General features: G+C 39.0%; 1 protein-coding gene across 3 annotated transcripts in view; it reads left to right on the forward strand.

The window, feature by feature from the left end:
* The window catches only part of usp32 (ubiquitin specific peptidase 32), a 154,585-nt gene that overhangs the window by 50,146 nt on the left and 89,647 nt on the right, over positions 1 to 14,792 (forward strand). For all 3 annotated transcript variants that reach the window (XM_069910731.1, XM_069910732.1, XM_069910733.1), the window contains exons 3-4: positions 3,338 to 3,443; positions 6,229 to 6,347. In XM_069910731.1, coding sequence (XP_069766832.1) covers positions 3,338 to 3,443; positions 6,229 to 6,347 — 225 coding nt within the window. The remainder of the gene's footprint in view (positions 1 to 3,337; positions 3,444 to 6,228; positions 6,348 to 14,792) is intronic.

Raw genomic sequence — 14,792 nt, forward strand, 5'->3', positions numbered from 1 at the left:
CCACTGCCATGGTATTGTCAGCGAATTTGTAAATGAGCCACACAGTCATAGGTGTAGAGCAGGGGGCTAAGAATGCAGCCCTGTGGTGCTCCATTACTGATGGATATTGTGGAAGAGATGTTCTTACCAATCCTCTCTAGGTGAGGAAATCCAGTTACTTAATGGGGTGTTGAGTTCCAGTTCTTGGAGTTTGCTGATCAATTTTGAGGGGATGATGGTGTTAAACGGTGGATTGTAGTCAGTAAAGAGCATCCCGGTTTATGCATCTTTGCTGTCCAGGTGTTCCAGGGCTTTATACAGAACCAGTGAGATGGCATTCACTGTAGACCACTCAGACAAGTGCTGGTATGCTTCAACACCAACCTTTCCAAACACTTCATCACTTTTGAAATGAGTGCCACTGGTCAATAGTCATTTAGGCAAGTTATAAGAAGATGCCTTCTTGGGCACTAGTGTGATTGACACTTGTTTAAAACAAGTGGATACTGTGCCCTGCCAGAATGAGGTGTTGGCAAGTTGGTCCCCACAGAGTACTTTTAATACTCGGCTGGGTACTCCACCTGGGCCAAGATGCTTTCCTTGGATTCACTCTCCTCAAGGTAGACTCTGTGTCACACTCTGATACAGACAGGAGAGGATCATTAAAGGGACATGGGGGTGCGCAGCAGTGGTTCTTGTTCTTATGGTCGAATCAGGTGTAGAAGGCATGGAATTCATCAGGGAGTGAAGCTTTGCCATCTTCTACTGTACTGATCTTGTTTTGTAGCAAGTTATGTCATTTAGGCCCTGCCACAGCTGTTGGGTAGCCATCGTGGTTTCCATTTTTGGCCAGAAACTCCACTTTGCCTGGGCGATGGCTTTTCACAGACCATACCTACTATTTCTGTAATTATCTGGATCTCCCGACTTAAATGCCTGTGTTCTGGCTCTCAGCAAGTTCCAGGTTATGGCTTCCAGTTGGTGAAATCCCAGAACGATTGGTGGGGATACACTCATCCACAGTGTTTTGATAAAGTCTGTGACAGCCCTGGTGTAACCATTCAGATCCTTAGCTGAATCCTTGAACACCGCCCAATCCGCTGAATCGAGGAAGTGCTGCAACCATTTGTCAGCCTCTTGTGACCACCCTCTAGCTGTCCTTATCTCTAAAGCCTCTCTTTTTAGCACTGTCTGTATGAAGGCAGAAGGAACACAGCCAGATGATCCAACTTTCGTTCTTGGGAAAGAACGGTAGGCCTTCCTTATCTTGGTGCAGTAGACAACCAGTGCTGGGACCTCTGGTTCAGCATGCTGGTGGCAGGGTTTTCTAGAGACGGGCCTGGTTAAAGTCTCCGACTAAGATTTGTATTGCATCGGGATGGGCCATTTCTTGTTTCCTGACCACATCATGCGGCTCCACAAATGCCTGTTTGTAATCAGCATTAGGAGGGGTATACATTCTGGTAAGAATCACTGAGAATTCTTGGGGTAAACAGAAGGGTCACATCAACAACCTTGCATGCAACATTAACAAAACCAAGATGATGATTGTGAACTTCAGGAGAAAGTCAGGAGAGCATGAACCAGTCCTCATCGATGGCAATAGTTGGGGGGGGGGGGGGTCAAGACTTCAAATTTCTGGGTGTCAGCATCTTTGAGTATCTGTCCTGGTGTCTCCACGTCAATGCAATCACAAAGAAGACTCAACGGCAGCTATACTTTGTGAGGTGTTTGAGGAGATTGGATACATCACCGAAGACTCAAAACTTCTACAGGTGTACCATGGCAAGCATTCTGGCTGGTTGCATTCCTATCTGGTGTGGAACTGCCAGCATTCAGGACAAGAAAAAAAAACTCCAGAGGGTTGTTAATTTGGCCTTTGACATCACGTGCACCAGACCACTCCATTGAGGACATCTACAAGAAAACAGCCTCTATTCTCAAGGACCCTCCCCCCCCCCAACTAAAGGCCATGCTATCTTCACCATCGGGGGGGGGGGGTGGTGAGAGGTGCAGGAGCCTGAAGATGAGCACTCAGCGGCACAAGGACAGCTTCTTCCCCTCCGCCTTCAGATTTCTGAATGATCAATGAACCAAAGACGCTGCCTGACTTTGATTTTTCATGCACTGTTTTTATTTCACTTTGTGAGGTGATTTATTATAAATGTTTGCCCTGGGACGCTGCTGCAAAGCAACAATTTTTCTGACTTGTTCATGACGATAAATTCTGATTCAGGACTGAATGGAGAGTCAGTGAGATTGCATCTAATCTGAAGTGATAATACTGGTAGATGAATTACAGTGGGTCCAGATCTTTACCTGGGTATGTGTTAATCTCGGCCATGACCAACCTCTCAAAACCTTTCATCACAGGAGATGTGAGTGCTACTGGAAAATACTAGTGCTACTGGGTGATGCTTGTGCATCAAAAATGCTACTTGTCGTTTAACAACCCAAGTCTAGATGTTGGCATGGACTACCTACACCCAGACATGAACTTTTTAAATTAAGGAGTTTAATGCGGAGCTGAAAATTGTGCAGTCCTCTGCAAATATTTCTCACCTTGGGATAGAGGGAAGTTACGATGGTGGTAAGCTCAGCTGGAGCTTGTTTGTTCAGGCTTAAGATAAATAAAACCTAGTAATATTTAGCTTGCGAGTTGATGGCAAATTTAGATTTGTGAAGTGTTAAAGAATATGGTGCTAGTATACTGATGACTTTATGACAAAAGGCAATTATCTGACCCATTTTATTGTTTGCTTCCCTCTTTTGGGAATAATGAGGCAACCTTTTCCAACAGAAATCTACAAATACCTTGGCTTAAAAATTTTTGTAATCTGATTGATCTTTAAGTAACTGTAACAGGATATATGGAACTGCAGTCTTATCCCAAGCTGTGCACCATGAGATTTTTTTTTCTTGCAAGACTGCTAAACATCGCCATTTAGCAACTTTGTTTGTACAGTTTTGCATTACGCTAATATCTATCAAACACTTTGGAAGAATAGCGTCATTCGTATTTGCTTGTCATAATGCTTCACAGCGTTGTAAAACTGCTATTTTATGGTGCCCAGGTACAGAACTACCATGCATTAAAGGAAAAATACAGTTTGAAAAGAATACTAATTCCATCAATGAGTGGAAAACATTCACTGGATGCATGATAGTTTCTATCTCTGAATACTAGGGCCTATGGATCACTGCAAAATACATTTAAAGGAAAATTGAGATGAATTGAGTTGCATTACATTATAAAACTATTTAGGTTTTTGTAAAACGTTTATATAATGGCTGAATTCCTCAAACAATAATCAGTGTTTAATTTGTCAATTCTTAAATTTTGTTTTTATTTCTGTAGGTTATTTATCATTCATTTGGTGGAACATCAAAGGGTCTTCACTTTAATAATCTAATAGTGGGGTTGGTCCTGCTAACAAGGGGAAGAGATGAAGAAAAGGCAAAGTGTAAGTATTTTGAACACGTCATCACATTTTTAAAAACATTACTGGTGTAGATTGTATTCTTTTGGAAAGCTTTATAAATCTAAATGTAATTTTTAAGTGTAACTCAGTGGTTTTTGGATGGATCTGAATAGACACTAGATCCAAGTACATCAATGTAATGCCTTTGGTATTGCTCATCTATATTCCGAGTTAACTAAATTTGCTAAAGCCCCTAGTTTTGCTGCTTTTATCCAAATTACCTGCCATTGGCACTCTGATGTGAAACATGGAAAGGACACAACACGTTGGGAGGCTATTTAAACCACTGTTTCCTTCATTTGCAAAAGACTAGCAAATTAGCTATCACTACTGGCCCACCACCCATAACAATTTTTTTTCAAATGCATGCAGTACTTATGAGTCACCTGAATGAGTCTCTCTCCACAACCCCAACTTGTCAGTACATTCTTTCCATTAATTATGCCTAGACCTTTAATGAATTAAAATAATTCTATCTCATTGCACCTATGGATCTCCCCTGTTCCAAGGACACTATAGTTTCTCCAGTCTAAAGTCCCTTGCTCTGCAAGTAGTCTAACATCTCTCCAGGGTCTTTACACTTTTCTACAGATTTATGCCCAGAACTAGATAATATTTGTGTTGTGTACATGACACAACACAAACATTATCTAGTTCTGGGCACCAATCTGTTATGGTTGTTGGCAGAAGAACTTGATCAATATTTTACATCAGTCTTCACTGTGGACGACATTAGCAATATACCTGACATCAGGGAGTAGAATTAGATGCAGTTAAGATTACTAGAGAAATAATCCTAGGCAAAATGAATGAATTAAAGATTGATAAATCTCCTGGACTGGATGAGGTGCTTCCAGAGGTTCTAAAAGAGGTAGCTTTGGAGATTGTGGACCCATTGGGTTCAGGTTAGGTGATGATGTTCCAGAAATCTATAGACCCTGGCATGATTCCAGAGGATTGGAAGGCTGCAAATGTGGTTCCACTGTTTAAGAAAGGTGGGAGACAAAAAAAAGGAAACTATAGGCCTATTAGTCTGACGTCAGATGTTGGAAAGGTATTGGAGTTGATTCTCAAGGACATAGTTATGAAATACCTAGAGATACATGACAGGATAGGTCCAAATCAGCATGTTTTTTTGAAGGGTAGATCCTGCCTGACCAACCTATTAGAATTTTTGGACAAAGGGGAGACTGTGGATGTTGTATATTTGGATTTTCAGAAGGATTTCGATAAGGTGCCATATGCTACTTAATAAAGGCAAGAACCCATGGAATTACAGGGATGATATTTGATTGGATAGAAAATTGGCTGACAGGCAAGAAACAAAGGGTTGAAGTAAAGGGATCCTGTTCAGGTTGGCTGCCTGTAACAAGTAGTGTTCCGCAGGGTTCGGTCTTGGGGCCACTATTGTTTTCAATTTATACTAACGATTTGGATTGAATGGTTTTGTGGCCAAATTTGCAGATGACACCAAAATAGGTGCGCGGAGCAGAAAGTGCTGAAGAAATCAAAAAGTTGCCGAAGGATATAGACAGCTTAGGGGACTGGGCAAAAAAACATGGCAGATGAGATACATTGTTGAGAAATGAATGGTTCTATATTTGGCAATGGAAATAAACAGGCAGGGTACTATTTGGATGGGGAGAAAATTCAAACCTCAGAAGTGCAAAGGGACCTGGGCGTCCTCATGCAGGGAAACCTAAAAGTTAAAGACCAGGTTGGATTGGAAGTAAAGAAAGGGAATGCTATGTTGGCATTCATTTCAAGAGGATTAGTGTATAAGAGTAAAGAAGTGTTGATGAGGTTGTATGGGACACTGGTGAGATCTCATTTGGAGTACCGTGTGCAGTTTTGGGCCCCCTATCTTAGAAAGGATGTGATGTTGTTGGAGAGAGTGCAGAGAAGATTGACTAGGATGATTCCTGGAATACAAAGGCTAATGTATGAGGAACATTTGGCAGCTTTTGGATTGTATTCTTTGGAGTATTGAAGAATGAGAGGGGGATTTCATAGAAACATTTAGAATTTGGAAGGTTTTGACAGAATGGATATAGACAAGATGTTACCTTTGGTGGGTGAATCAAGGACAAGAGGGTATAGTCTTAAAATTAGAAGTTATCCTTTTAAAATAGAGATGAAAAAAAAACTTTAGTCAGAGGGGTGTGGATTTGTGGAACTCATCACCGCATACAGTGGTGGAGGCCCAATCGCTGGAAGAGTTTAAGCAGGAGATTGTTAAGTATCTAATTGATTGGGGCATCAGGAGATGTGGGGGGAAAAGGCTCGCAATTGGAATTAGGCGCGAGTATCGTAGAGATATAGAACAGACTCGATGGGCCAAGTGGCCTACTTCTGTTCCTTCATCTTGTGATCTTGTGATATGACAAGAATTGAAATAAGCCTGCAGTTTTCTTTTAAAATGTTGCAGCAATAGAAATAGCAATGTGACAAAAACCTGTTCATTATAAAAGTGGTGCATGTGCAATGTCTGTAGTAAATTATTAATGCTAACCAATATAATTTAATCAAAATGATATCTTGTATAAATACTTAGAGAAGCTGGAAAAGCTGACTTGTATTTATCAAACGTATCATCAATTGCAAAGGAGGCATCCATTGAAATGACTTTCACCTTTTTTTTAATACTATCTAGATTTAAGTTTGGCCAAGTGGGGAGGAATGGTGACAAATTTCAAGAAATCTCCACTTCCATCAATATGAAAATATTCTTTGAACTGCTTTTTGATATGTATATATTGTGTTTCAGATATTTTTAATCTTTTTGCGAATGAATCTGGAAGCTATGTTGTACGAGAAGAGATGGAAACTATGTTACGTGCTTGTGATGGAGAGGTTCAACTGGGAGTCAAAAAGTGCTTTATGGAGGTAGGCATTTCATATTTTATTTGCATGCAAATTGATCAAAGTATTCAAATTGGAACCTACATATTGTATTCCAGAGCGAGAAATCTGAAACACCAACTTTAACAACACTCTTAGTTAGGTGCAACATTTGTGGAGGTGAATTGCACATAAATGTTTCAGCTGTAACTCTCTATCAGAAGATGTTAGTCATGGGCCATTTATAATAAAGAAAATGGATGAAATGGGATTGCATTTGTACTGAAAAAGATGCAGGTTAATTATGTGGAGGACTTGAAATGGATGAACTAATGGTTATTTAAGATGAAAGGAGGAATGATCAGAGCATTTGAAGAAATTAGACAAAAAAGTACAGTGGATGAGAAATAAAATTGATTTGGAGGGGAAGGACAAAATGGGACAACATTTGACAGCAGTTGCTATCTAATTTTTCTTGTCTTTTCACTTTTACACCTACCTTCTTGTTTTTACCAATACAATGAGCCTTTGAAGTAATTAGCCTAATTATTTACCAAACTCTCAATTGGACTTTTTTATCCTTGACCAATACTCTGCATTGTTCTTGTCAAGCTTGAGCACCAACATTTTGACTTTGTTCCAAAAACTCTAGAATCATCTGGCTTGGAATTCTATCTTCAACTACAGCTTCCATTTTCTTTCTTGGGATAAGAAGTCATTTCAGAAATTCTATGAATAGGTTAAAGTGTAGTTGGTATGGAGATCATTTGAGATTTGGATCTTGTTCACCCAAGGTCAGCAGAGTTCCTATTTTACACCCAATTGACCATATTATACATTTTACATTTTTAGCATCAAAGAAAGATATGAGAAATGAGTAGAATCATCTGATTGTTGCAGAGCTAGCTTCAATTAATGTGATGGAACAGACAGCCTGCACTGTGCTATAATTTTAATATTGCAAGTTGCAGTATAATATTTTGTATCCCCATTTGTGTTTGAGTACAGTTCGAACGGTCAGATCTTAGTTTGTTTTATGCTTTTGGCAGCTGTGCCCTCAACTTAGTGAGTAAGTTTCACTCTCTTGAAATTCCCCTACCTCCCTGGCTCTTTTCTCCAAGAGATTAATTTTAATCAAGTTTTTTCTCTCTGTCCCAATATACAAGTGCCTAGATGTCATACTTCAATAATTCTTCCATGAACCTGCCTTGGGATATATAACCATATACAGCACAGAACAGGCCAGTTTGGCCCTACTAGTCCATGCCAGAACAAATCCCCACCCTCCTCGTCCCACTGACCAACACCTGGTCCATATCCCTCCAATCCTCTCCCCTCCATGTAATAATCCAGTCTTTCCTTAAATGTCCCTGTTTCAACCACCTCTGCCGGAAGCTTATTCCACATCCCAACCATGAAACAATTTCCCCTCATGTTCCCCTTATAATTTTCCCCCTGCAATCTCAAACCATGGCCTCTGGTTTGAATATCCCCCACTCTTAATTAAAAAAGCCTATCCACGTTGACTCTCTCTGTCCCTTTTAAAATCTTGAACACCTCCATCAAATCCATCCTCAATCTTCTACGCTCCAGAGAAAAAAGTCTCAGGCTGCTCAACCTTTCTCTATCACTCAAACCCTGACATCCTGTCAACATTTTGTCTCTCTATTTTGTTTATCACTTTCCTATAATTTGGTGACCAAAACTGCACACAGAAATTATTTCCAGAAGGACATAGCTGGCAAACTTTAGTATTAGAGGGGGATTAAGTAGTTGGGTAAGTATAAATAGCATTCCTAGTTTTTTTTTTCTGCATTTATAATGTTCTTTAAACTGAAATGTTCTTTGTTTGAATTTAATGTGCAAGAGAAGGAAGATAAAGTTTTAACACATTTCGAAGTTTGTGTACTTCACACTGTAAACTGATCTAACTTTGCGTGCATGATGGCATTATCATTCAGTTTGAATTTTTAAAATTGCACTCCAACTTTTTTCTTTTGTCTTTTGTTTAAGACTACATTTGGGGGAAGGAGCCAAGATATACAAAATAACTAATTACGTTATAGAAATTTTGAGAACTGACAGAATAACATTCATTGGATACTTTAAGTTCCTCTTTCATAGTTATTTGTAAGATTCCTTTTGGGGTTTCCCCAACAAATTCTGAACATGTGCATTTAATCAGTGTAGTTAGATTTGGAGAGAGCAAGTCCTTGACAGATCAAATATCAAAGAAAGCTGTTCGTTATTGACAAAGTCTAGGTTACGTTCAGTATATTTTCAATATCTGTTGTCTAACTGGTGATAAGAGCATGTGCTTGATATATTAAAAAAAAAGAGACCTCTAACTAAGAAAAGAATTACAAGGATTACATGAAGCATGGTGGCACATGAGGTAAGTAATAGTTTAGCTTCATTAATTCATGTGAATATTTTCAATGATGCTAATTTATATTGTACCTTCAAATATTTGAATAACAACACATTCACAAATTTATTCTTGTCCATTTCTATTGGTGTGAGGCCTCTTTAGGCACTTTGCCTACATTTTAGTAGAGTACAAATATAAACTTTTGAAATGATACTACTGTGATACTTTTAATTGGATTGTTTAATGATGCATGTGTGTACGATATTATTTAATAGACTTCTATAACAAGGAATTCTTGTCAACATCCCTAACTTGTGTTAATTTACATTTTGATATTTATTTAATTGTTCGTGCCAAGTTCAATTACCATTTTTGTTGGGGGGGGGGGGGGGGAGTCTTCTCCTTCGATCAAGCCAGAAGAAAGAATGAGTGCGAAGTATCTGAGATAATGAGTGATGCATTGATTTTCTTTTCCGCTATATTAGTTATTCAATTCCTATCATACAGCATAGAAAGAACCAGCAGAAATACAACACATTGAATAGTTTAGTTAAATAAATGATGGAATTTATTTTTAAAATACAAGATTATATAACTTACATTTTTAAAATTTAGGCATCGAGCACGGTAACTGGCCATTTCGACCCATCAGTCCGTGCCACCCAATTCATACCCCATTAACCCACACCCCAGTACATTTTGAACAGTGGGAGGAAACGAACCTCCAGATAAAACCCACGCAGATATTGGGAGAGCGTACAAACTCCTTACTGACAGCATCGGATTTGAACCCAGGTCCGGTCCCGATCGCTGGCGCTGCTAGCCGACGCGCTAACTGCTATGTCAACTGTGTTAAATAGAGGCAAAAGGTGAAATACTTCACAATATCATTTAATTTTGATGTGCTTTATTGGCCAAATGGCCGCCTTGCGTCATAAAGAGTCCATGTCAACTTCCAGCCGTGTAATTCCATCAGTCCCATGCACCTTCATCTTATTTCCTATTACCATGCAACTTCTTCTCTTCCATATGCCCACCAACCAATTCTCATTTTTTAAAAATTCTTTTGCCACCCACCCAATCAAAGTGGCAGCATATAGTAGCCAGTTAACCTACCCGCATTATTTTGGATGTCACATTGGGGCGCAGTATCCAAAGTCTAGTTTTTTTCACAAGTAGGTCAATACTTTGATTTTTACCAGAAGTACAGTTTTAACAGCTTATGAAATATGCCATTTATTATTTTTAAAATCAATATAATTGAGTCCAAATGAGTTTGGAGACTGATCAATGTCTTCATCACCTGTACCAAATGATGGTAAAACAATGGGATAAACATATTTGTGTACTGTGCCTAAAAACTGATCCATACTGTATAGGTAGCAAAATATGCAGATCCTTTGTTGACGATTAAGGCTAGAGTCTTCCATCTCGAGGAATTTAATTGTGGACGGACTCTTTTTTTCACTCTTCTAAGTATTTTTGTTTTCTGTGGATTATTTTTATTTTTGGGGTTCCCCTGTGGAGGTCCTGTGTTGTTTTCTATTATTGATTCTTCTCTGACGATCTATTTGATAAGTGAATGAGAAATAATTTTCTAACCCAGTATGTTGAAGAACCAACGAGGGAACAGGCCATTCTAGACTGGGTTCTGAGTAATGAGGAAGGGTTATTTAACAGTCTTGTTGTGCGAAGCCCTTTGGGCAAGAGTGACCACAATATGGTGGAATTTTACATTAGGATGGAAAGTGACAGGGTTAATTCTGTAACTCAGGTTCTGAACTTAAAGAAGGGTGACTTTGAGGGTACGAGACGTGAATTGATTAAGTTAGATTGGCAAATATTACTTAAAGGATTAACTGTAGAAAGGCAATGGCAAGCATTTAAGGATCACCTGGATGAAATATAGCATTTGTTCATCCCGGTTTGGAAAAAGAATAACTCAAGGAGGGTAGTACATCCTTGGATAAAAGGGAAATCAGGGAGAGTATCAAGTGTAAAGAGGAAGTGTATAGACTAGCCAGGAAAGACAGAATACCAGAGGAATGGGAGAAATTCAGAGTTCTACAGAGGGAGACAAAGGGATTAATCAGGAAAGGCAAAAGAGATTGAGAGAAAATTGGCAGGGAACATAAAAAATAACTGTAAAAGTTTTTATAGATATGTAAAGAGAAAGAGACTAGTAAAGACAAATGTGGGTCTCTTGCAGTCAGAAACAGGTGAATTGGTCATGGGGAACAAGGACATGGCAGACCAATTAAATAACTACTTTAGTTTGGTGTTCACTAGGGAAAATATGAATAATCTTCAGGAAATAATAGGGGACCATGGGGCTAATGTGACAGAAGGACTGGGGAAAATAAATGTAAGTTATGAGGTTGTGTTGGATAAATTGAAGGGATTAAAGGCAGACAAGTCTCCAGGGCCAGATGGTCTGCATCCCAGAGTGCTAAAAGAAGTAGCCCATGAAATAGTGGATGAATTGTTGATAAGTTTTCAAAACTCTTTAGATTCTGGAGTAGTTCCTGAGGACTGGAGGGTGGCTAATGTAACTCCACTTTTTAAAAAGGGAGGGAAAGAGAAATCAGGGAATTATAGACTGGTCAGCTTGACATCAGTAGTGGGAAAAATGTTAGAGTCAGTTATTAAAGATTGCAGCACATCTGGAAAGTGGTGAATTCATTGGTCAGAGCAGCATGATTTTATGAAGGGAAAATCGTGTCTGACTAACCTTATTGAATTTTTTGAGAATGTAACTAGTCGAGTGGATAGGGGAGAACCAGTAGATGTGGTTTACCTGGATTTTCAGAAGGCTTTTGATAAGGTCCCACACAGGAGATTACTATACAAACTTAAGGCACACGGTAGAGGGAATATGGTATTGACGTGGATAGAGAATTGGTTGACAGATAGGAAGCAAAGAGTAGGAATAAACGGGTACTTTTCGGAATGGCAGTCAGTTACTAGTGGGGTACCACAAGCCTCAGTGCTAGGACCCCAGTTACTAGTGGGGTACCACAAGCCTCAGTGCTAGGACCCCAGTTACTAGTGAGGTACCACAAGCCTCAGTGCTAGGACCCCAGTTACTAGTGGGGTACCACGAGGCTCAGTGCTGGGACCCCAGTTATTTACAATATATATTAATCATTTAGAAGAGGAAATAGAAAACAGCACTTCCAAGTTTGCAGACGACACGAAGCTGGGTGGGATTGTAAGCTGTGTAGAGGCTGTTAAGAGTGTGCAGGGTGACTTGGACAGGTTGGGTGAGTGGGCAAATGCATGGCAGATGCATTATAATATGGATAAGTGTGTGGTTATCCACTTTGGAGGAAAGAATGGGAGGGCTGAGTACTATCTTAATCGTATCCAATTAGGAAAAGGGGAGATGCAAAGAGAACTGAGTGTCGCTGTGCATCAGTCATTAAAAGTGGGCAGGCAGGTGCAGCAAGCAGTAAAAAAGGCGAATGGTATGTTGGCGTTCATATCAAGAGGATTCGAGTACAGGAGCAGAGAGGTTTTGATGTAGTTGTATAGAGCCTTGGTGAGACCTCACCTGGAGTATTGTGTTCAGTTTTGGTCTCCTTATCTGAGGAAAGACATCATTGCCATGGAGAGAGTGCAGAAAAGGTTGACCAGATTAATACCAGGGATGATTACATATGAAGAAAGGCTAGAACGACTGGGCTTGTACTCGCTGGAGGTTAGACGATTAAGAGGAGATTTAATAGAAACGTTCAAAATTCTTAAGGGATTTCACAGGCTAGATGCAGGAAGATTGTTCCCAATGTTGAGCAAGTCCAGAACCAGGGGTCACAGTTTAAGGATAAAGGGGAAGTCCTTTAGGACTGAGATGAGGAAGAATTTTTTAACTCAGAGGATGGTGAATTTATGGAATTCTCTGCCACAGGAAGTGATTGAGGCCGGTTCCATTACCTATATTTAAGAGAGAGTTAGATTTAGTACTTGTGACGAGGGGGATCAGGGGGTATGGAGAGAGAGCTGGAACAGGGTACTGAGTGGATGATCAGTCATGATCAAAATGAATGGTGGTGTAGGCTTGAAGGACCAAATGGCCTACTCCTACACCTATTGTCGTCAATATGTACAAGGATAGTTGAGCATGCATTGTTTCTTTTGCAACCTCCCCCTTGAAAATCCCAAATACCACTGAGAAAAATAAATAATCTCCACTTTTCTAGGTAAAGCGGCATTTGTGACAACTCCCATTAACAGGTTTTGACATTCTCTCCATCATTCATATATCTCATTTAAATGAAATTTGAATGTAATCCTAAGCCTTACGGCCGACAAGCCTGTGTCACTCAATTACACCCAACTGACCTACAACCCCATACCAATTGAAGTGTAGGAGGAAACCAGAGCATCCAGAGGAAACCCATGCAGGCACTGGGGAGAATGTACAGACAGTGCCGGATTTGAACCTGGGTCGTTGACACTGTAATAGCATTGGGCTAACCGCTATGCTAACTGTGCCACCCTTTGTTATTTGAAGCACCCATATGAAAATAAGACATCAGTTGGGCGAAGTAAGTGTCAAATATTTGGCTATCAACAATCCCTCATCACCCACAACAATATGCTTAACCTGAATAAATACCCCCCTCCAAAAAAAAACTAAAATCTATATTCTAGTCCCACTCTGGCTTCAAGTTCTTGTATGTTGATGATATGATAAATGATCTGATTAGCAAACTGATATTTATAGGAGGGTAGCTTATAGATAAGTAAGTAGTGACATTTTTTGGAATGTTTTAGACCTAAATCAAAATGTGATATTTAACCTGGCATTCACCATTATAGATTGCATCCACTTTTGCAGTATTGTCCTTTTCAGTGAAACACATCTCACCTTCTATAAAGATCTGCATCTTTTCCATTCTCTCTCCGTAAAATGCATCTTGCACAAGACTTGACCAACAAATTTTTGTTCCCCTTACTGTTGTGCCAGTCTTTGCTAATGTACTAACTTGTTGCTAACATGTATGCACTTAAATATGTAAGTACTGGTGTGATTACATTAAAAATTCAATCTGATAATGAACATTTTATTAAGAAAGACAAAACTTGCAATTATGTGATATTTACAGTTTATAAGCTCCAGCAAAAGTATCCCTTTCAATTAACCCCAAATATTGAGTGGAAAAAATTGCATAAAATTTATTTATTAAAGTAATTAGCTTTTTAAGTTTGTCTTTACTGGCCACAGTATTTTTTTTATTTTGCACAAAATATTTTTGTGAGCCAGAAAGCCTGATAACCTACAAATTTTTGTCAGTTGGACAGAAGGAAAAAGGGAACTTATTTTTTAAGTTTTCTAAAATGATAAATTTTATTGCTGTAGAATTTACTATGCAAGTCCAGGCAAGCATTTTTCAAATTCATTGATGTATATGGTGAGTCAAAATGCCAAAAGTTGAGGGATTGAATGTTTAAAGGTTAATTGACGCGTAAATATTGCTGACTGGTCTTTTTTGCTAAACTTCACTTTGAAATCAAGGATAAACTGTGAATACTTTAAAATATAATTGCCAGAAACTTGCTGGGAAATATTTGGCAGTGTTTTACCTGAAGACTAACTAACTATGCACCCCAAAAACACCCAAGGATATAAGGGTAGCCAAGCTTGCCGACAATTTCTCGCAATGCACTAACATTATTTTGAATGCCCTTGGAAATTTACGACAAATTGTTTTGTTCATGTATCTGTGCACGTTAAATACATAAATTCTTTGTTTGTCCTTCTATACAAAGTCAACTTTGTATATTTAAAACACCACATCACAAAGTTGTTGTTGGTCCTCACATTTGCTTGTTATCTAGCTATCTCCACGGGAATCACAGAAACGAACTAAATCGTTAGTTTGAGGAATCCATGAATTAATCCTTGGGTTACACTGAAAATTGTTGTACAAGTTTGACGTGAATTTAATCAATAGCACAATAAGTTGTAATTGGTGATCTAAAATCTTAAAGATTACTTTCTGCATGTGGATTGTAATTTCCTCAAATGTTTCAAAATGCATTGAGTTCATTCCAAACTACCCAAGCAAGCTTTTATGGGTAAATAGATTATCAAACGAGCCAATTTGAGCTTTGTC

The sequence above is a fragment of the Narcine bancroftii genome, chromosome 14 (genome assembly GCF_036971445.1).
Source record: "Narcine bancroftii isolate sNarBan1 chromosome 14, sNarBan1.hap1, whole genome shotgun sequence".
Lineage (NCBI taxonomy): Eukaryota > Metazoa > Chordata > Chondrichthyes > Torpediniformes > Narcinidae > Narcine > Narcine bancroftii.